The 22810-nt window shown below is 48.3% G+C and overlaps 2 protein-coding genes across 4 annotated transcripts in view; both read left to right on the top strand.

The window, feature by feature from the left end:
• The first annotated feature begins 1055 nt into the window (after positions 1 to 1055).
• Positions 1056 to 22810, top strand: part of ZBTB34 (zinc finger and BTB domain containing 34) — a 45964-nt gene continuing 24209 nt past the window's right edge. Inside the window, exon 1 of one of the 3 annotated variants that reach the window (XM_058694094.1) lies at positions 1056 to 1455. In XM_058694094.1, the coding sequence (XP_058550077.1) occupies positions 1421 to 1455 (35 nt within the window). In that variant the 5' untranslated portion in view covers positions 1056 to 1420. Of the gene's footprint in view, positions 1456 to 19895; positions 20021 to 22810 lie in introns of those variants that run through there. The other 2 variants (XM_058694098.1, XM_058694095.1) reach the window with 2 other exon arrangements.
• RALGPS1 (Ral GEF with PH domain and SH3 binding motif 1) overlaps positions 20001 to 22810 on the top strand; it is a 315600-nt gene continuing 312790 nt past the window's right edge. Inside the window, exon 1 of the mRNA XM_058694076.1 lies at positions 20001 to 20020. The gene's annotated coding sequence lies outside the window, so the exon portion shown is untranslated. The remainder of the gene's footprint in view (positions 20021 to 22810) is intronic.

Raw genomic sequence — 22810 nt, 5'->3', positions numbered from 1 at the left:
TGCTGTGCCAGGCATTTATGATGCTGATCTCATTTTAACCACCCCCCGCCCCCCAGCTCTGTCAGGAATTTAGATGTGCTAGATATTCTGTTGGCTTCTCCAGATCCCCTCCCTACTGTGCGCCTCGCTCTGGAGGCTGGCCTCTGCAGACCCGTCCTGTCTTCTGGTCAGGGTACGCCAGAGCTACTCTGGGAGAAGGCTGGCGGATCAGAGAGAGAAGTCTGGGAATTCCCTCCCCTGGCTCCTTCCTGCCAGGTGTGGGTTGACAGTGGCTGGGCTCCTCTGCCTAGGGCCATAGCTCCAGTCTAGCAGCTTCAGGGTTTGGTAACCACATCCTCTCCTTGTCCCTTGCAAGCCGAGGACTGGTCCTGACTCCCTGTTTTGCCAGCCCTCGGGAGCTTCACTGTCCTCATACGAGTTCCTTAACCTGCCCACGCCCTTTGTAAATAGTCCCCTTATGAAACTCAGGCACCCCAGCCGAGTGTGCCCGCTGTTTCACACCAGGCCTCTGGCTGATGCCTTAGACACACTCATTTCACTATGAGCCTGTTGTGATTGAGAGAAGGTAGATTTGTTACCAAATGTGAAACAGTGACTGCAGAGTGGAGCTCGGATTCAAATGGAGGACTTCACGGCTGCAACACTCGGAGATGCTTCTTTCCGCTGCTCTGAGATGTCCCCATGCTCTTCAGTTGGGTCTCTCCCTCACCTCACCGGGCCTTTCCCCCCTCATCCCCCCTCCCTAAGAAAAGCCTCAAGAAACAGCAACAGTGCTCTTTAAAAGTGCTGCAGGCACCGAGGGCCCCACGTATTTCCTAACAACAGCTCATTACCAGAGACACTGCTTGTTTTAGACCAAACTTAACCGTCTTCCCACACAAACCTTCTGTTACCACTGTTTGTTGTGAGGGATTTTTTTTTCCCCTCCCCATTGCTGATTTTAAAGCCAACTACAGATTGCCTCAGCTAGCTTAGCCATTCTCTGTGTGGGAAGAAGTCCAGAAGAACCATCGCTAGCCCTTTTTGAGGTGGGCCCGGTCCGTGCTGACCAAGGGCAAACGGTCGGGCCCTGGGGCCTGGTGACCCCTCTGACCCCCGCAGGCCGGCCCACCTGGGAAGCAGGCTTCCCCACACCAGCTGCCACAGGGGCGGAGGCCTCTGGGGTGTGAAGATGAGAAGCACCGAGCGCCTTGGGAGAAAGGAAAAGATGGAAGTGGCTCGTTTGTATTTGGGAACAGAAGGGGGGTGGGGTGTGAGGGTGTAACCCAGATGGAGCATATCACACCTGTGCAGTTTATTTAGATTTCCTCACAGCCAATTCAGAGACTGCTTCCCACCAAACCACCGGCGCATTCCTGGAGACGGTCTCCATGCCCAGGCATCTTGGAGGGTACGCCGCTCTAGAATTTGCCCGCAGTCAATGGACCAGCCAGCAGGTCGGCCGCAGGAAATGAGGTAAGCTCGAGCTTGACGTAACAGTCATCTATGACTTGGCGAATGATTTTAGAGATGTCCTCGGTGCAGAAAGTGAAAGATGGGAACCCTGTGCCCTTCCAACTCTGTCTTGTGTTCATAAGAAAACTCGGTCAGTGTTCTGTTTAGAGTTCAGTGAAGGAAGATGGGCGCAGACGGCATTTTTTTTTCCCCCCTTAACGAGAAACCAGAAGGGCACTGAGAGTGAGGAAGGAAGTTTGTCTTCTGAGCTGGTCTGACTAGTTTGAGTCAAAACCAAGTAATGGGATTTTATAAGCTACCACTTTCTTGTGGGTTGCTGCAATGACAGGAGAGTCCCCGTGGCCTCTGAGGGAGTATGCGGGCTCTATAAAAACAAGGTAATTCATAAGCAGTATTGTAGGTAAATCTACATTCTAAAAAATAGTGGCATTATCCTTAGACTCTAATGATTTTGAGTTCTATTTTTTTCTTCTTCATACTCCAAAATAAGAAACCAGTACTGAAGCCATTAAATGTATTTATAACTTAATAAGATACTAGTTACTCCCCAGAGTATACTGGTCTGCCTAATGTAACAGCTAACCTTTATTAATGGAGGCCAAAGAGTGCTTCTAGAACTGCCCCTGTCTTGTTAATTTGGGGGGCCAGTAATGCTGTGATAAAATCCCACTTGTTAGGTTTCTCTGAAAAGATCCCCAACCGCGCGACACTTCACTCAATGATGGATGGATGCCAAATCAGCAAACGTTGCTAGAATTCCTGCAGGATCTGGCTGAGTAGAAATTGTAAGGCTTTAAAATGACAGCAGTGACCTTGAACCAAACTCGAAAGGATTAATTTTTACATAATTTATATAGTGTGTCCTAATGTGTGAAGTATCTTTTGTCTACTGAAAATGTGAACATACAGAGAATTTTCTCGGAGAGAATTTTTTTTTATTGCAGTTCTGTAGATTTATTAGGTTCTGAGCACACACTCAACCCACTGAACACCATACCTACTTTAATAGGTATAAGAAGAATTGGGATTACAGCCTAAAAATAACAGCTCTAAGTGAAGGTTCATTGCATGCTTAATATGTGCTAAGTACTTCACTTGCATGAACTCATTTATTCCTCCTAACAGTCCCATTGAGGTCAAATTTTATTCCAGGCCACTCCACGTGGCAGAAAAGGATGACAGCTTCCTATTCCGTTGGACAGATGGGTATTTTTCCCCCTTAGGGAAACCTCTCTTTCTAAACCTTTACTCCTGGGACAGCAGGCTGCCTGTGTCTGAAGGTGAGATTCAGAGAATCTCTGAAAGTTGTCCCTCTCTATCTGCAGGACACTGAGCACGGCTTCTGATGCTGGGGAGCTTGCACCTGGGCTGGATTATCCTTCCAGTGCCTTTAGGTGGTGGGTGACTCACCGAGTACCCCTCGGTTTTTTTGCACTTTGCTGTCTTTGGAGAAATAGAGACCCTACTCAGAGACTGTGCCAGGTCTGGCGGTGGCAGCTAACCCTACTTGAACTCCCTGGGTTCAGGAATTACAGGTAGAAATTAAATCCAGGAATAGAGAGAGTCCACGAATTTTGAAGCTGGTAGAAAAGTTCTATCAGGCCTTCCTCCAAGGAATGGACAGAGAAAGGGAGCACCCTTCTGACCAGAGCAACTTTCATTTCACGTGGTGCGATCGACCAACTGCTCATTCCATAGAGCATTCGTTTGCCCAGAGCCCACTGTGTTCCACACTATTCTAAGCACTTCCCGTGGATTAGCTTTTCACTCTGACACTAACCCTGCAAGGCAGATGTTAATGCCGTCCCCACCTAGCAGGATGCTGACCGCAGAGCCAGGATTCCAACCCAGGCAGCCTGAGTCCTGGGCTCCACTGGGCTTACTTGTGCTCTATTGCTGTCCGGTGACTGCCCAAGAGGAAACCCCACTCTACCGGCTGGTGCCCCACGTGTTTAATTCTGAACGAAAATAACCTAGAGAGGGGTTCCAAAGGCCAAGGGCTTATCTGGGCCCCCTGACCACCGCCCTGGTGTTAATCTCCAGGAGATTTTGGGTTTCAGCACAAGTAGCACCTGCTTATCTCTGGGTCTCTGGGCCCCAGGTTGGCCCACCCTGTTCCCATCAGCCTCTGGGACAGCCACTCCCTCACAATGATCTCCACTCCTGACATATTCTCCTCCCATTTGACTGCCCCAAGGCTTCTTCCTCCCTAAGCAGACCTAATCCTGTCACCCTCCATGATCCATCTGATGGGGATCTTAGCTTGACATCCAAGGCTCCAGTCTGACAGTGGCCTACTTGTCCATTCTTACCTGCCAATCCCCACTTGGGCTCTGGCTGCTCTCCTTAGGCCTGTCTTTGTCCTTGCCTTCTCTTTGTCCTTGAATACTCATCTTCTCCTTGTCATCCACAACTCGCTAACCTTTGTCCTCCTGGAAAACTCCTTTTGCGTGTTCGAGGCTCTGCAAAAATAATCTCTGTGGTATCTTCCCCGAGCACCCCTGGAAATTATTCACACCACTCAGTGATTCCATGTCATTTTGAACTTAGTCCTGCTGAAGCATTGTCCCTGTATTGTAATCTCCTATGTACCATCCATTCTTTACACACACTCACGTCCCCTGCTAGACAATGGGCTCCTCAGAAAAAGGAACTATGTTTTAATTATCTCTGAGTGGATGTTTCTGGCACCATCCTGTTCCTGGCACAGTCAAGAAATACTGCTGAATTTAAAAAATAATAATAGATGCAGATTCGCTGGTCAGTCTTTATCCACGTTACAGCCATGGACTTTTTGCTTTGTCAGAGACCTCTCTTAAGAAGTATAGGCACCCAACAGTCCTGAAGTGACCTCTTCCAACAGAATGTCACCCAAATGTCACAGAAATTGCCTGTTGGCTGAGAATTCTGAGATAAGTATAGGTCCTCTTGCTTAACCCAAAGGAAAGATTTTTTATCGGGGAAGGCACTTAGCTATGGTGCTGGACACTGGTTTATGTAAGCCAGGTCAGGCAGAAGAGGGTGTTGAGATTTATCAGTGATTTCTGGTGGAGAAAAGTCAGTGTCCGGCTCAAACCAAATGGTTAGTAGAGTAACTTACAGTTGACAACTTGCTTTGGAAGCAGAATAAGCTGAATTATCCCACTCCCTGTGAAATATATCAGCCCTACGGTGAAGAAAAGGGACTAATTTTTGTTGTTGTTGTTAATTTCTGCAGAGAAATGTATTTTAGAAGAGGGCATATTTTCAATGAGATTTTGGCATAGTTAAAACACATGTTACATGTTATTTGGTGCTTCATCTAATAGTAAAATTTATGGCAATTGATTAAGGACCAAAATTGCTTTTAGGGGCACCCTAAAAGGGTGGCTTAGACAGTTAAGCGTCCAACTCTTGATCTCAGCTCAGGTCTTGATCTGTGTTGTGAGTTCAAGCCACATATTGGGATCCATGCTGGGTGTGGAGCCTCCTTAAAAAAAAAAAGTTGCTTTTGGACAACAGTCAAATTGTGATTGTGCCGACCTGAGCTTTAAGTAACAGTAGAATGTTGTAATCAGGAAACACAATCTGGGCTAGACAACTGGGGGGAGTATATGCAATAAAGACTATTTGTTTTGTGTGACTGGCTCCGAGAGAGCATGGCAGGAGACTCTCTTGGCCATCTGAAAGTAGAAAGGGCAGCAGTGAGCTTGTGACTCTCACAAGGAGCTCTCCCGAGAAGGTGTCAAACAGTTCTGTTGGAAGTGGTTTCAAAAGCGTCTTAGGCCAAATGCCTCTAATCTTTTCTTTTTCTTTTCTTTCTTTGTTTTTTTTTTTTTTTTAAATTTTTAAATGTTTATTTTTGAGAGAGAGACAGACATACAGAGCATGAGCTGGGCAGGGGCAGAGAGAGGGAGACACAGAATCTGAAGCAAGCTCCAGGCGCTGAGCTGTCAGCACTGAGCCTGACATGGGGTTTGAACTCACAAACCACGAGATTATGACCTGAGCCAAAGTCAAACGCTTAACCGCCCGAGCCACCCAGGCACCCCTAATCTTTTCAAGTAGAAGAGTCATTTCTGAATATCAGAAAATTTTGCAGAAACCTCCCCCCCCACACACACAAATAGTTGATAAAGAAAAATTCAAAATCTCAGAACACTAGTATGACTTCCATAATGCTTCAATGCATCTGTATTTATTCTTTAAAAAGCATAGTTGAAAGGTACCAGTGCAAATGTGGAAGACCACAAAAGGAGCTTTGTATCCTTCCAATCTATTCTTTGGTTCATTCATTCACTCATTTGGTATTTATTTACCAAATATTTATGGACCATCTGTGTTGGCCCGAGGCTGGGCCTTCAGAAGCTGATTCTCTGGTCTCCAGAGGTTGTGAAAAGCACTCCAGGAGACAAAAAAAAATGGACATTTCAGAATAGGTCCTTTGCTGTCTGTGTCACATAATTGACTCAACCTTATGAATCCACCTGGAAATAATATGAATCATCAACTTCAAGACAACATTTCTCAAACAAACCTGATAGTGGGTGGTAACCGGGTCACTCTTGGGTGTGGTGTAAGCCACCGAACTTAATTCATCTACAGGCCCAAACCCAAGTGACAGCCATTTCCTGTGATAGCTGTATAGCTTCCCTTAGTCTCACCTGCTTTTCTGGGTTTTGAGTTAACTCATCACAGTCATCTCAAGGGTGAAATGGAGAAAAACTTCCCCATCACCAACTCATTTCTGCCTCCCAGCATTTTTTAATTCCCCTTTCTTGAGCAGAATCCTTTGATCATAATTTGTCCACCATAGTTCATCCCATTGAATTCACAAGGGCGATATAGAAGCTATAGAATAAATCAGTAACAGGTCCTCAAAGAGTGCACTATCTAGTAGACAAGAATCATGCTTTCAAAAAAAAGTTAAGAGGCTACTATTATGTGCTATTCTAACTGCTGGGGATATAGCAATAAATAAAACAAAATTTCTTCTGGAGTTCCCATTCTGGAGGCAGGTAAGACTGGTACCTCTCTAAGGCTAAGAAGTTGCCTTGGAGAAGTAGCATGTGGGGTGCTTGGGTGGCTCTCAGTTGGTTAAGTATCCAAGTTTGGCTCAGGTCATGATCTCACAGTTCATGAACCTGAGCCCTACCTTGGGCTCTGTGCTGCCAGTGATATTCTCTCTCTCTCTCTCTCTCTCTCTCTCTCTCTCTCTCTCTCTCTCTCCCCCCCCTCCCTCCCTCCCTCCCTCCCTCCCTCCCTCCCCTGCTCACAGGCACTCTCTCTCTCTCTCTCTCTCTCTCTCTCTGTGTCTAAAAAATAAACATTTAAAAAAAAAAAGAAGCCCAGACTCACACAGGGACAGAATGACTAGGGGTACGCAGGAAGCCTTCCTCATGCTGGCATCCTCTGAGCAGAGATGGGTGGAATTCTGACCAACCAAACTGTGGTTTGGAGTGAAGAGGAGGCCAACCCCTCCCAACCCCCCCCCCCCCCCCCCCCGAGAGAAAAGTATGAAGAAGAGCACAGAGATGAGGAAGTATGAAAGGAACCGTGGAAATACAGTAGGAAAGGTAGCTTGGGCAGCCAAGTTCTTACTATGGTAATACTACTCATTTAGTGTATGCCAGGCTCTGTGCTACAGTCTTCACATATGATATCTCTTTAGATCTTTACTGTAACCCAGATTGCAAGGTAAGGGAAAACCGAGGCTCAGAGTGGTTAAGTAAGCAGCCCAGCCAGAATTCTAGACTAGGTCACCTGACTCTGGAGCCCAAGATCGTAGCGATTACACCATGTTGGTGCCCAAGGTCATGGAGGGCCTCTGATCCCAGGCTAAGGAGTGTGGATTTGATTTCGTAGGCAATGATCAGAGCTGTCACAGAGATTAACCCAATGGAATGAGAAATGACCTAGGACGTGTTGTTTGTGCTGCGTTCCCTACATGGGCTGAGTGACAGATGATAGGCCTGGAGGGAGGAACCATCACATGCTAGGTAAGCCAAGTTCAGTGTCAGTAATGGAATGGGGCAAGCTGTACTAGTAGCCTAATGGAGGACTGTTGTTAACCTAGATAGGGCCATCAGAACAAGAACTGTGGAGGCTCCTTCTACACTTGGTTTTCTTCCATGGGGTTTTGGCCACCGGCACTGGTCATGTACTCTCCAGGCCTGCATGCCAGCCAAATTCCTTTAATGTAATTGAGAAATGTCTTCAAGAATGGGTAGCACTCACCCTCTTCTCTACACGAAGGTCATGAGAGGAATCTCAAGAACCCTAACCCCACACACAGTCAATGAAATCCAATTCTTTGATGATTAAAAGGAAGCTGTCACCACCCCTGTCCTCATTATCTCTCACCTACGTTATTGCACCAGTCTAGTCTCCCTGCTCTGCATCCTACCCACACCTGTCAGCCTCACTCTTTTGTTGTGTCCCCAAGCTGTTCCCAAGGCCCTAAATCCCACCAAAGTAGGCCCCCACTTTCCGAACTGTAGGCTTAGACTTCCTTTCTGGTTTGTTTCCACTGTTTCTCCATCCTACCTATTCTTTCCAGCCAAACCCCATTTTCTTTGAGCTTGCCCTCAAATTCCCTGCAACCAAGGGCATCACTAATGCTCCCTCTCCTGCCCAGAATAAGGGCCATTTCCAACACCACCTCCTCTGAGTAGCTTTCACTGTCCTGCCCAGTTCAGTTTCCTCTGTCCTTCCTTAGGGCCCCATAACGCTTAGGTTGTGTCCCTCACGCAGGCATCATTTGCACGCACCTTGCTAAGCTTTGTGAGGACCAGCAGGTGTCAACACCTTGTGCCTGCATCCATTCCATTTGTGTCCCTTCCAGCACGGGACCTGGTGCCCAACATGTTTGTTCGGTTGAAGTCAGAACCGTCCCCTGTGTCTGTAGGAAGGCTTGAGTAGGACAATTGCAAGATGGGGAAACCAAATACTCGCTAAAATAAAAAGACCTCAAAGTCTTGTTTCGTTGAGAGCTGAAAATGTATGACACTGTACCATTATTGGCTGTGTTCCCTCTTGTATACCCAATCAGCCAGCAAATGCAGATGTTTTTATAACCAGCCACCCCAAGGCCAAGAACTGTTTCAGAAATGACTGGGTATTGAAGGTCAGCCATGTCGCATTCAAGTTAGTCCATTCTTCAAGACTGAATTGTACTGACTCACAATGTACAGTCATTGCTACACCTCCACCAGCACCTAAGCAGCTGTCACTGCCTGGTGCCTGGGATCAGGGACCGAATGCTGGTCTCAAACCAGGTCACGTACAACAGTCACACCCACAGCCAAGCTGCTTCTGCACCTCCCGATCTCTCCAACCTCTGCAAATGGAGGCTGATGATAACTCAGCTGCATTTTCTTTTTGAACTTAGAAAAATGCCTAGCTTGGCTAACTTTAAAAACACAGTGTCTTCCTTGTTCTTTGAGTAATCTTATCACAGTCACAAACCACTGCTTTCAGAAAGCCGACCCCAAAGAAACACCCCCCACCACCCGCTGCCTTGAGTAGGATCAAAGTCAACTTGCTATTCGATAGAATGCCTGGGAGGCAGCTTGTCCTGTGATCAGAGGGTATTTGGGGGAGATTCTGCGCTGTGCACGGGCAGCCTCAGGATCTCTGCTTGGGAGCCTCTCCCCAGATACGACCCTGTCAGCTCCAGGCGAAACTGTTAAATGTTTTCTCCAGACAAGAGCTGCACTTTCTAGCAGCTACTGACCCCTGGCCCCCATTAGGGGTCATGATATAGAACTTGTGCAGACAGTGATCAAGGAAGAGACTCTGGACAAGTTCCTCTCCTGTGCTAGCAAAAGAACATCTTCCCTTGGTAGATTTTAATGATCCCTATGGACATAAGCAAACTAGGCTGGGCATGCTAGTCTTTTCATGGTTCTGTGAATGTGTTTAAACATACAGAAACTTACACAAATATTTGCATTATCATTGTGTGATTCAGTCCTGGACCTCAGGATTTCCTGCAGGCCACGTGCACTTTTTTTGTGTAACTGAAGTATGATCAAGCATAAAAGAGCACAAATCATAATGCACAGCTCAATGAATTTTCACAAAATGAATGTATCCGTGTTGCCCGTACCCGGATCAAAACACCCGGGGCTCAAAATTCCCCTCATTCTTCTTTCCAGGAGTAACCTATCCTGACTAGTAGTGGCACCATTAGTTTTGCCTGTCTTTGAACTTTATACAAATGGGATCATACAGGGGTGCCTGGGTAGCTCAAACAGTTAAGCTTCTGACTTCGGCTCCAGTCATGATCTCACTGTTCATGGGTTCGAGCCCCATGTTGGCACTGTGCTGACAGCTCAGAGCCTGGAACCTACTTTGGATTCTGTGTCTCCCTCTCTCTCTCTGCCCCCCACCTCCCCACTTGTGCGCGTGCTCTCTTTCTCTCTCTTTCAAAAATAAGCAAACATTTAAAAAATGAGATAAAAAAACAGGGGCGACCGGGTGGCTCAGTCGGTTCAGCGTCCGACTTCAGCTCGGGTCATGATCTCGCAGCTCCTGAGTTCGAGCCCCACTTCCGGCTCTGTGCTGCCAGCTCGGAGCCTGGAGCCAGCTTCAGATTCTGTGTCTCCCTCGCTCTCTGTCCCTCCGCTGCTCAGATTCTGGATCTCTCTCTCAAAAATAGACATTAAAAAAAATTTTTTTTTATTGAAAAAGAAAAAAGGTCAGCTCAGACTGCATCAGCGTACCATATTCTGCAGCAGGCCATTTCAGTTTTGAGTGAGATTGTCAGACATAACTCTCATCTGCTAGAAACAGCATTCCCAACTACAGGAATGCGATGCAGACAAGGGAAATGAGGGTATTTGGAGAGATTCCTGGGTCAACAGTACGGCTTGAACCCTGCTGAGCTTTCAAAAAAGGGCCCTGCTTACACTTTTACCTCCAACTCTTTCCCCTGAGTTTCTAGGTCTCTCAACATAAAGGGCCACGGTCAGTCTTTTTGGGGTGTGTCTGAGAATTCAAAAGGGCCTTTCTGCCAAGGAAGTTTAACCAGGAGAGGCACCTAGAAGCTGAAGCAGCAGTAAAACTTAAGAGCTCCACACAATTGATTGAAACAAATGGCTGTCCCATGAGTACGTTTCTAGAACAACACATCATCGGTACAAGATCGTTGGTGTGTTGACGGAAGAGAGATTGTTTTAGGAGACCATGGACTCTCCCATTGGGAGAGGGAACAACGTCAGGTACATGCTACTCTTGGCACCTGGGGTATTGCTTGCTTTTGCTCACTTGTTAGAGCTAAAGTGCCTGTTTTTCAGTTCTGTGGAAAGGCAGGGTGAGCAGCAGTTCCAAGAGAAGGTTGGAATGAGGACTCAGGAGGGCTGGCGTGGCAGGGGGCGGTCCGCCTCCAGCAGGGCGGCTAGACTGCTGCCCGCTCAGGAGGGCTCTGTGAATCTGTATTTCCTGGTTCGGAGCCATCTCATCCTAGTGGGAGCCAGCTGGAGCCCGACCTCTTTTTGTCCTTCTTTTGTTCCTGGCTTTAAAACATTTATTGAGCCCTTGCCTTGTGCCCAGCTTGGTGCTGGGCACAGGAACCACAGTGAGAAACGAGACATCGTCCCGGCTCTCAAGTCACAGGAAGCCCCTGACAACAGGAAATGCTGGTAACTTCTAAGAATTGCAAGAGAGCAGGACAGCTGCTTATGCCTGACAGACAAGGTAGCAGATGCCCGGGAGCCCACTGTGATAGCTCCCAGGTCGTTGGACATACTAGAGAAGCCTCAGCAGGAAAAGAAGATTCATCCTAACAAACCCCAATATGGACATATGAGCTACTGGTTTTTGTGTGTTTATCATATACACATGAGGCACTTTGCAAGAGTGTTACAACTGCGGTCTCATTATACCACTACTGACAAGCATCTGGAGTCAGAACACTTGTTAGCTCCATTTTACCGATGAGGAGACAAGCTCAGAGGGGTCGCGGATCTTCACTTTGCTCAGTGAGCTTTAACCATAGTCCTTAATTTATTGCATGACCAGAAGCTGAACCACCCCTCATAAGACTTCAGGCTTAAAAGGCCTGCCTAATAATCCAAAGTGGATGAGCACGTCCAACTTCGTTGAAACTTCAAGGAGCTCAAGGAGAAAGAAATAAGAAGAAGCTTAAATGAAGAGGAGAATGGGTAGAAGGTTACTCACTTATCTGAGTGTCTTGTGAGTTCCCGGGGGCAGGTTAAAAAATAAGAAGTGTTGGGACACCTGGGTGGCTCAGTTGTTGAAGCCTCCGACTCTTGATTTTGGTTCAGGTCGTGATCTCACAGTTCGTGAGTTTGAGCCCCACGTCAGGCTCTGCACTGACAGTGTAGAGCCTGCTTGGGATTATCTCTCTCTCTCCATCTCAAAATAAACAAACTTAAAAGAACAGGAAGTGTTGCGGTGTAAATTGTCAGCTAAGCCTGGCTTCTATGTTGGGAAATAGCAAAGGTGCCTTGGTTCTGACCAGGAGAAGGAACCAATGCAGAGATGTTGAGATTCTCTCTGAGCAAAGGATTATCCTGGACAAATTGAACTCACTGATTAGTTTGGCAATGAATGCCAAGGTTGCTGAAAGACTACTTATTTTCAGAGAGGAGAGAAATCATGTCTTACAAACCAGGTCTTTAGGAATGAAGAAAAGGCCAAGATACCACCATCTTGAGTCTTGACTGACAGGGAAGGCATCAAGGCCTTTGAACAGAGACTGTTCTTTGGGGGGTTGGGGGATGAGAGTAGGAGGGAGGGAGGGAGCAGATGAGTTGAAGAGTTTTTCTCTTTAAGTGGCCAGAGGCAAAGATTCCAGGAGCTAAGCTCCAATGATGAAAGGGGATCGTTTCAATGATGAAAGGAGAATGACAGTGTCCAGTGGAGGGGAGGGGAGGGGACATTTGGAGGAGGGGTGGGGGAGAAGAAGCTAGGGTGCACCTCCATACTGTGTTGCTCCTTGCATTGCTGCCATTGGTTCAGTCCCTCATATGTTAACAGCTCCTACTGATTCAGCGCCCACCAAGCACAAGGCTCTAAAAACCATTTTGCCTCTCCTATCTCATGGGATTCTCATAACAACCATCTGGAGCAATTACTATTACCATCCCCATTTTACAGATGAGAAAACTGAGGTTCAGAAGTCTGATGAACTTGCCCAGGGTCTCATGTTTTTTGTTTTTTTGTTTTAGTTTTGTTTTTTTACCATGGGACCAATCTTGGAAATACAATGAAAGAAGCACTGAATCTGAAAACAAAGTCAACCCAGTTCAGGGCCAGGGACGGACAGAGCTGAGACCAGGGGACAGAAGGGACATAGGAGCTAGTGAGGAGCAGATCCTGGAGGAGCCCAGATGAAGAGGACTGATCAGAGCAGGGTAGGTACACAGGGTTGAGGCAAACCCCAGGTCAACATCAGCAGGGAGGAAGGAGATTAAGGTCAGGAAGGCAGGGAATGGTGCCATGGGACCCTGTTCACACTGTAGGTGGGACCATCCTCTTGTTTGACATAGAGGGTGAGAATTTCAAGCTGGTATCAGACTCTCTCACTGGGTGATGTAGTGTCTTTTCCCCCTTTTCCTTCCCTGTTCACTTTTTCCACAGCCCTTCTCCCTATCTGACAGGCTATATGTTTTGCCTCTCTTTCCCTGACCATTCCTGAAAGGTGGAGATTCCCCCACCCTGCACCCCATGCACTACAATATCCCCAGGATGTAGAGCAATGTTTGGCACTCAGCCCTCAATAATTATTTGTTGGATGAATAAATATAGGACAATAATATCACGCCAGGGTTTCTTAGGCCTCAGTTGCCTCCACTGCCCAGCTGATCTGCTTTGAGCATGGTGATCTCACCTCTCCTGTTGGGACTCCCTCAGCCACTGATTTCTGCAGCTTGCAGGAGCACGGTGAGGATGCGCGCGGGCTCTAGGAGGCACCGCCTTACTCCTGCTCAGCAAGAGCCAAAAAAGCAAAGGTCGGGGTGGCAGTTGACAAATGTCTACATTGGCCAAAACTCATTAGACCTCACTAAAGCTGATTAAGAGAAAAAGAAAGATGGACTCTCCTCCCTCCACAATGCCTGGGACCATCCCACAGACCCACAGAATAGGGACTCTATTCCCAAAGGGCTCCCCTTTATTCTGATTCTGTTGTAAGGAGGAAAGGACTAAAGGACTAGCAAGAAGGAAAAAAGAGAGAGATAAAAAGAAACACCCCCTCGTCAGATCCTCATATTTGAAATCGTTAGTGAGGCCTTCAAACAATCAGATGTCATGACTTTTATTTTTAAATAGCTCTCAACTCAGAAAAGCACTGAAGTCATGTCTAAGGTCAGTGGAACTATTTGCTCTAGGGAAATTTACTTAGGGAGGAAAAGATCCGCCTCCCCAGGTATCTTTTTAAAGAGTCTTGGTCATCAAAGTCCTCCTGCAAAGCCCTCTGACTTCTGAGCGACAGCAAGCAAAGTTTCTAGTCTAGCGTTTGATGGACAGGATGTTGGCTTGACATTAAACACATGTGGTGGCGTGAATGCTCTTCACGTGCGGTTTGCTCAGTTCATTGAAATCCAAGGCGTGCCCAGCGGGTTTATGCCTGGTTTATAACACTTAGAGCACAAAGTCACCTTTTAAACCAGGCTAGATCTTTGCAGATGTCTCCACTGTACTGACTTTAGTCAGACATATGCCTTTGAGAAAAAGCGATGTGAGTTACAACAGTCCCCCTTGACATAGCTCTTAAGAATGCTATTGATTCTGAGATATACTCTGGATTTATTGATCTGCATTTGGGACAAAAACAAAAACACAACCAGATTAAATATACTCATTGATTGTAAGGTGTCTTCTGATTTCAAGAATGTTTCAATGTGTCAAAAGAGGAAATTTGTAAGTCTAGTGACTTACTAACGCAACTCTAAAGACTCCCCCATTCTTGGGGTGCCTGGCTGACTCAGTTGGTAGAGCATGGGACTCTTGATCTCACTCAGATTGTGGGTTCAAGCCCCATGTTGGGTATAGAGCTTACTTAAAATAAAAATAAAAAAAGATATCCCCGGGGCGCCTGGGTGGCGCAGTCGGTTAAGCGTCCGACTTCAGCCAGGTCACGATCTCGCGGTCCGTGAGTTCGAGCCCCGCGTCAGGCTCTGGGCTGATGGCTCGGAGCCTGGAGCCTGTTTCCGATTCTGTGTCTCCCTCTCTCTCTGCCCCTCCCCCGTTCATGCTCTGTCTCTCTCTGTCCCAAAAATAAATAAAAAATGTTGAAAAAAAAAATTATAAAAAAAAAAAAAGATATCCCTATTTTCTTTTTTTTCTTTCTTTTTTTTTTTTTTAATGTTTATTTATTTTTGAGAGACAGACAGACAGAGCTCGAGCCAGGGAGGGCACAGAGAGAGAGACAGAGAGAGAGAGAGAGACCCAGAATCCGAAGCAAGCTCCCAGCACTGAGCTGTCAGCACAGAGCCCAATGCAGGGCTGGAACCCACGAACTGCAAGATTACAACTTGAGCCTAAGTCAGACGCTCAACCAACTGAGCCACCCACGCACCCCCCACTCCCCCATTTCCTTAACCAGAATCCAACACTGCCCTACCACAGTATGTATGAGTGTAAGTATGAAACTTTGCAGTTAATGCTTTGATGAAAACTAGGAGGCAAAGGCACTGGGCCAAATGTGGTCCTGTATGTGTTCATGTACCCTCTTTTGAAGAGCAGCTACCCTTTTTGCCCAGGTAGCTGTGTCCTACGCAGGAAGTAGGGCAGAGAGGAGCCAAGCTACAGAACAGGGGCTGGTCAGGACCAAAGACTATTTACACAGATGGGGAGACTCAGTTGTGAGGTGTGATGCAGGTAAAAGAAGAGAAGAAATAGGGGTTCATTCTCTTCATTCATTCACTCATTCATCCACTCATTCATTCTTTGTCTCACTCAGCAAATATTTATTACTGATCATTTAGCACCAGGTTCTCTGCAGGGTGCAGAGGAAATGGATCAGTTAAACAACCCCTGACCTCAAGGAACAAAGACCTAGATGCAAAAACAGGTAACCAACCATTATCTATTAATGCAATGGATATTTATTGAGTGCCAAGCACTGGAGATACAGCAGGAAAGAAGTCAGGAAAGGTCTCATCCTCATGGAGTTTATAAGCTAGTGGTGGGGGACATATATTAAACTCATAATTGTACAGGTAATTAATTAATTACCACTGTGGTTACTACAAAGGAGAAGTACAGAATGCCAGCAAAATCAATTAAAGGGGCGGTCCTGGAGAATCAGCCGGAAACCAAGAGAGACCAGACCAAGAAAAAAAAAAAAGACAGTGAGGCAAGACTCTAGAGGTAGCACCTGTGCCCGGTGGGTGTCAGCAGGGCTCAGGTCTAAGGGAAGCCAAGCCCACTCAGCAGCTGGATAGGTGAGCTAGGAGAAGAGGAGACAGCAAGCCCATCTCTTCAGGAAGTGAGAAAAGGCTTCATAGAAATGGGTGAGGGCTCTTGAAGCCAGCCTTTCTCCCTTGCTTTCTTGTTGACCAAAATAATTATTGAGTGTGCCATGCTGGAAGCATTATATCATTCTCTTTCTCTTTCTTTCTTTCTTTTTTAAAAACTTTTTATATTTATTTTTGAGAGGGGAGGAGGGGCAGAGCGAGAGGGAGACACAGAATCTGAAGCAGGCTCCAGGCTCCGAGCTGTCAGTACAGACCCCAAGGCGGGGCTCGAACTCACAAACTGTGAGATCATGATCTGAGCTGAAATCAAGAGTTGGACTCTTAACCTACTGAGCCGTGTGGGTACCCCGTGTCATTATCTTATGCACACATAGCATAGCCTGTGTGTGTGTGTGTGTGTGTGTGTGTGTGTGTGTGTGTTTAATTTTAGAGAGAGCGAGAAAGCTCAATCAGGGGAGAGGGGTAGAAGGAGAGAGAATCTTAAGCAGGCTTCATGCTCAGCACGGAGCCCAACGCAGGGCTTGATCCCATAGCCCTGGGATCATGACCTGAGCCGAAATCAAGAGTCAGACACTCAACTGACTGAGCCATCCAGGCGCCCCGCGTTATATCATTATCTTATTTACCCACGGAAGAGGTAGGTCCCAAAATCCTGTACACAGACACAGAGGCCAGTGCTGAGCAGGATGAGTGTCTTCCCCTGGATCGGATAGGTCATGGAGCTCTGTGGCTGAGAGGGACCTGAGACCTGGATCTGTCTCACTGCTTAGTGACAGCATTCTTCTGCCTAGTCTTGGCTGTGGGAAGGGAGTATGAATCGTAGCCCACGGGCCAATCACCACTGAATAGATGAAGAAGAGAGATTCAGAGGGGTGAACCAACTACCTGGCCCCTATCACACAGGCAGGGAAGATGAGAGGAGTCTCTAAGGAAGAGTGCTCTTCCTGGACTGGGTGGAATACTGACACTACTCTGCAGAGGTGGCCAGGTGGAAGGAACCCTGATCCTCTGAGATGTTCTAAGAAGTCAGTGGACATCTTGGGACTGTTTGGAGAGACAGATGCCCCCTGCTGGCCCAAAACGACTTAGGTAGTGAGGCATTTGGAAGGGACGTACCAATGGGTCCTGGTGAGGGGAGCAAGAATGAGGTAACTCCAAATAATTCATACAGTTTTTTTGTTTTATTTATTTTTAATATATTTTTAGAAGTTTATTTATTTTGAGAGCGAGAGAGAGGGAAGGGGGAGAGATAATCCTAAGGAGGCTCTGCACCCTTAGTCTGTGAAGCCTGATGCTGGGCTCCGAATCACACTGTGAGATCAAGACTTGAACTGAAGTATAGGATGCTTAACCGACTAAACCACCCAGGCTCCCCCTTTTTTAAATTAGAGAGAGAGAGAGGGAGAATATCTTAAGCAGTTTCCACACTCAGCATGGAGCCTGATTCAGGGCTCAGTGCCACGATCCTGGGATCATGACCTAAGCCGAAATCAAGAGTTGGACGCTTAACTGACTGAGCCACCCAGGGACCCTGGAGGTTTTATTTTATTTTATTTTAAGATTTTATTTTTAAGTAATCTCTATACCCAGCATGGGGCTTGAACTCACACCCCCAAGATCAAGAGTCACATGTTCCACCAATGGAGCCAGCCAGGTGCCCCCAAACTCTGGGGATTTTGAAGTGGGCCAGAGCCACATAGCATAGCCTGATTTCTGACAGAAAGAGTCTCCTTGTAGGAAACAGAAGAGGGAGAGGCTGGGATCTGATAACTTGGCTATCTTGACTCATCAAGTGCTCAGGAATCTGGAATAGGTGAGAAGTGGAGGTCCAGGAGCATCTGTCCTAGGAAGGGAGAAGAGGAAAGAAGGGGAAGGGACTTCATTTACAAGTACTTCACACACCATTTCCACTGACATGTGACATGGAGGGGGAGGCTGGGAGATGTGTTTCAGCCATGTGCCTCAGAAGAGGGGAAGGCAGAACACAGATATTAGCAAACACCAGCTGTCACTGTCACAAATGCTGACCCCCATGATGGCAGAACCACTCTTTGACCGGATGGAAGGTTAACGCCAGACTTTGATGAGACGTGAATTTGATCGCTTCATAAACACTGCCGGCAAAACTGGGAAACTGTGGAGTGCTTTAATGTACTTCATTTTAATATGAAGCCCATACATAACCCTCTAGACTCTTTTTATTTCAAATGGGCTAAAAAATCATTTTTAAAATGCCACCAAGATTATGTGAAAGTCGAAACGCATACACTCCAATTGTGGAGGAGTGACAATTTTCTAACTAAAATAAATTAGTAAGGGTTATGACACATAATCAGCCAAATGACAAAAATAAAAGCAGGGCACTGGAAAAATATATGAGTTTAGTGGCCCAAGTAGGTGGGGGCATAAAAATAAATCTGTGAGGGGAATACCCAGTGTCCACTGGACAGATGGCCAGTAACTTTGAGACACATGGCAAAAAGGTTAAACACTTAGGAACATTTTAGTCTTTATGGTCCTTAATGGCGTGCAAATACTGTATTATAGCCAAGAAGACGACCCCAACTCTTACCAATAAAGTGAGCAAAAATCAGTTAAAATGATGAGGCCTACAGCTGGTGTGACGGGAAACAGGAACTCACTCATGTGGGCTTTGTGAGTCAGCCCAGTGGTCCTGAGGAAACCTGGCCCTGACAAGATGATGCATTCCTGTGCCCTGGCGTTCACTGATCTCACTCTTGGGGACAGATCTCAAGGAAATAGCTCAAGAGGAATAGTAATTAGAGAGCATGACTGTCTGCCCAGGTGCCTGCAGTTAGGAACTGGTTACCTAAAATTCTGTGTTTGGAATATTCTGTTGCCGTAAGAAGTTCCTGTCTGGTGTCAGAGAGAGAGGGGAGCTCATCCCAAATCTGCCACTTAGCTGTGTGACTTTAGATATGTCACTCAACCTCTCTGAGCCTCCGTTCCCTCCTGGAAAACACGGGGATAAAAACAGATTGCTACCCCTTGGGGTTGTGTATTAAAGGAGATAGTGTCTATAGAGTGTCAACACAGTGCCCTGCACAGACCGCTTAACAAAGGACAGCTGTTGTTATTGGAAGGTGACTGCTTGGTAGATCTCAGAGAAAGAGGTCCTGTTTGCAAGGGATGAAGTGGCATCAGGAAGTCTCAGCTTTGTATCTTTAAGAGCTGGCATCTGGACTTCTGGTTTGTTTGTTTTTTCACGAAGTCAGAAAAGGGAAAATAAACCTCTGCCACTACTACTCAGGAGTCCACCAAAATGCAAAGGGGGTAAACCTCTTCACACGGGGGTAAATTCGCCTGAAGCAGAGAGGAAAATCCCGGCCGGGCTCGCACTTGAAGCAGAATGGGGTCAACCCTGGGGTGTCTCCAAGGATTTGGAAATGCACATTTTTTGAGGCCTGCTCTGCGACACGGGTTTTATAAACCCAAGTTCGAAATTTTTATCTCCCGCTTTGGTGGGGGGGGAGGGGCGTAGGTAATCTGCCCAAGGTCACACGTTAAGTGACCCGGTATGACTGGTCCCCAGGCTGGTGCTGGTAACCACTGCACCTTACTGCCTTCAGCTGTCCTGCCGAGCGCGGCTCGGGGGACGGGAAGGCACCCGAAGGGCTGTGGGATCGAGGGTCTCGATAGGGGAGAGCTGAGCTGAGGGTGGTCGCAGGCTCCCTGCGGTGGCAGGTCGAGGGTCCTGGCCTATCCGTTCCTCTCCGGGAGCCCCGGGGCGCGCCCCACTGCAGAGTCCTCCTCCCACCAGCAGGGGGCGCCGAGGAGCATGCGGGCGGGAGGTCGTGGGGCGCAGAACCGCCGCCGCTCCCTTTCGGAGTTGACATCAAGACCGCCGCTCGCCCGCGCGCCCGCGGCGGGGCTCCGGGACGCGGCCGAGACGGGCCCCGGGCCCCGGAGCTCCCCGGCAGAGGCCAGTCCCACTGCGCCACCACCCCCGTCCAAGGCTGCCCGGAAGCGCTGGCGCTGAGGGGGCGGGGCCGGGAAGCGCTTCCGGGGGCGGGGGGCGCGGGCTGGGGCGGCAGCCGGAGCGGCGGGGACGGGCCTGGCGCCGGCGGCGGCGGACGGGGCGCCGCGGGCGGGCGATGTGAGCGCGGCGCTCTCGGCAGGTGAGGCGCGGCGGCCGGGGGCGGCGGGTGGCGGGCGGCGGCCGAGGCGCGGGCGGAGCCGGCGGGGTGGGGGGCAGCCCTCGGCCGCTGTCCGGCTCCCTCTGGGCGCGGCGGGGCGGGAGCGTCCGCGCCTGGTCAGTCCGGCGGGTGGGCGGGTGGCGCGGGCTGGAGCCGAGGCCGGGCGGGGTCGGGAGGCCCGGGCACCTGCTCCGGCCAGGCGCGCGCCCCGGAGGGGCCAGTCGTGCTCGGCCCTGGAGTCCGGGCGCCGCCGGCGGGGCCGAGGGTCGCGCTCGGCCAGCTGACCCGGGCTCCCCAGCCTCCGCCCAGGGCGTCTCGGGATCCCCTGCTTCCGGGCCCCTCGCTCTCAGGGGCGCTCCCCTTTTGTACCGGGAGGCCGGATGGTTGAGTGCCCTGAAGGGCCTGGCCGGGCCGCGGGGTCGGCCCTGCTGGCGGCTGTAGCGGAGCCCCTGCCCCACGCCACCGCCTTTCTTCAGGTAAACAGGCGGCGGCGCGTCCTGCTTGGCCCTAGACGTCTCCATGGTCACTCTCGCCCTCAGTCGGTCTTCACATTAAGGAGGGCCGGGCTGGGGTTGGCCTCGGGCTGTAAACACTGCCCTTCTCGGTTGGGCGGCTGTGCTTTAGGCGGCACTAGTCTGGGAGTTGTCTTGAAGCTTTCAGCAAGCCATTTCCGCGCTGGGCCTCAGTTTCCCCATCTGATCAGTGAGGGTTTTAGATTAGCTCTCTAAAGACCCCTGTAGCTTTACCGTTCTGTCTGTGTCTGAAATTGGAAGGGTTGTCCCTGGTTCAAGATACTGGGCAGTTTCACTGAAGACTTTTTGCAAATGTGGACTTTTTAGCCACTTAATGCACTTGGTTTCGGACAGGCTTTAAAATGATTCCAAGACGCGTTTGGAAACCTTACCTTAATATTTCATCCCTTGCTTTTGTCCCTAGTAGTAGTCAGTCACATCCCGCTGAGTTTTTGCATGCAAAATTTTTTTTGTTGTTTATATTTGCCCATTTTCTCTTTGTTCCTTAGTCCAGGCCCTCTTTGCTTCACATCTGGATTATTGCAACAGCTTCTTAGTTGGTCTGTGACTTCAGAAGTCCCCCGCCTCCCCCCTCCTTCCTTTATGCTAATGCCAAACTTAATATAGGAAGTCAGAAAGAGAGTTGAGTGCTTGCTTGATTATTAAATGTCAAGATGCTGTTCCATATGGTGGGGGAAAGTAGTGGAAGACCCACAGCCTCCAAGCAGCTTTACCCTAGGTGCTGACACTTTACCTGTGAAAAGGTAATTGATGAGACAGGGCTGTATGCCATAGAATTAAGAGGAAGGAGAGATGGAGGTCACTAGAGGCTGAGTGGTCAGGGAAGGCTTAGCGAGGAGGCAGGATTTGAGCTGGCTGTTAAAGGATGAGTAGGATTCAGCTAGGAAAAGAGGAATTGGGCCCAGTGATCTGATGGAGTTAGTGAATAGACCAGTCTCCTTGTAGATAAGTGTTCATCTAGGAAGGCAATAGGAGGAAAGATTGGTTGAGGCTTGTTCCTGAAAGAACTTGAACACTAGGCCCACATTGAAGCTATTTGAAAGGCAGTGGTGAGCAGCAGGAGACTCGGGTGGTTTGTGATGATTTGCAGGAGGGGAAAGGAGACGCTAGGGGCCAGAACAGCTAAGGGGCCACGGCATTGAGTAGTGTCCTCTTGTCTGCCACATTGTGTCCAGCCATTGCCCACCCTGTCTTTTTAGGACTCTACTTGGTTTGGCTCCCCCTCACCTCCCGGCACCTTATGGCACCATATTCCTTGCTTCTCCTTCTCCTTCTCCTTCTCCTTCTCCGTCTGCGCTCTGCAGAACCAAGTTTATGACTGCCTCTAGGGCTTTGCTCCTGTTGTTTCCCCCTTCTGAAGTCCTGGCCTCCTTTTTCTTCTCTGTGTAAATTCTCCATTTCACTTCCTTCAAGCCCTGCTGAAGATCTGCTTCCTCCAGAGGGTGTTCCTGACTGCCCTACCCCCATGCCTTTGTGGCACTCAGAATCTAAATCGCAGGATTCTGCATTTGTTCCTTGGTTTTTGAACTTGTGCTTGTACCAGCTGGAGTGGGAGTTCTTGTGAGGGCATTGTGTCTTCATACTTGTCGCGGAGCCCTGGTGGTATCTAATGCTGTGGCCAGACTTTTATAATAGGTGCTCAAACATTTCCTGATTCTTGTTGGTAAACGACTCTTTAAAAACATTGTGATTCCCCTCCTTTTTAAAGGGGAATCTGTTATTAGTTATTAGCTTTCTCTGTTGTATATTAACTTATGTGTAATGCTGCCATTCGGATATTTTTGGCTTTCGTTCTTTTTTTTTTTTTTTTTTTTTTTTTTTTTTTTTTTTTAAGTGTATTTATATACTTAGAGAGAGAGCTCGAGGGAGCGGGGAGGGGCAGAGAGAGAGGGAGAGAGAGAATCCCAAGCAAACTCCAAGCCTCCAGCGCAGAGCCCCACGCAGCGAAACCATGAAATCATGACCTGAGCGGAAACCAGGAGTCTGACGCTTAACCGACTGAGCCACCCAGGTGACCCGGGTTTTCATTCTGAGAGTGCAGATAGCGTGAAACGAATCTTTGAAAGATTAAAAAGTTTACTCTTGATTATAGGAAAGAAAAAAGCCATGTAATTCTTCTGTTGGAGACTGTTGGGAAAGAACATAAGCTTTGAAACAAGATAGGCCTGGATTTGAATCCCAACAAGGCTACTTACCATCTCTGTGAACTTGGGTAATTTGTATGATGTCTCTGAGCCTC

Source organism: Neofelis nebulosa, chromosome 12 (genome assembly GCF_028018385.1).
Source record: "Neofelis nebulosa isolate mNeoNeb1 chromosome 12, mNeoNeb1.pri, whole genome shotgun sequence".
Classification (NCBI taxonomy): Eukaryota; Metazoa; Chordata; class Mammalia; order Carnivora; family Felidae; genus Neofelis; species Neofelis nebulosa.
The sequence above is the reverse complement of the archived record's forward strand: the minus strand, read 5'-3'. Positions and strand labels throughout refer to the sequence as shown.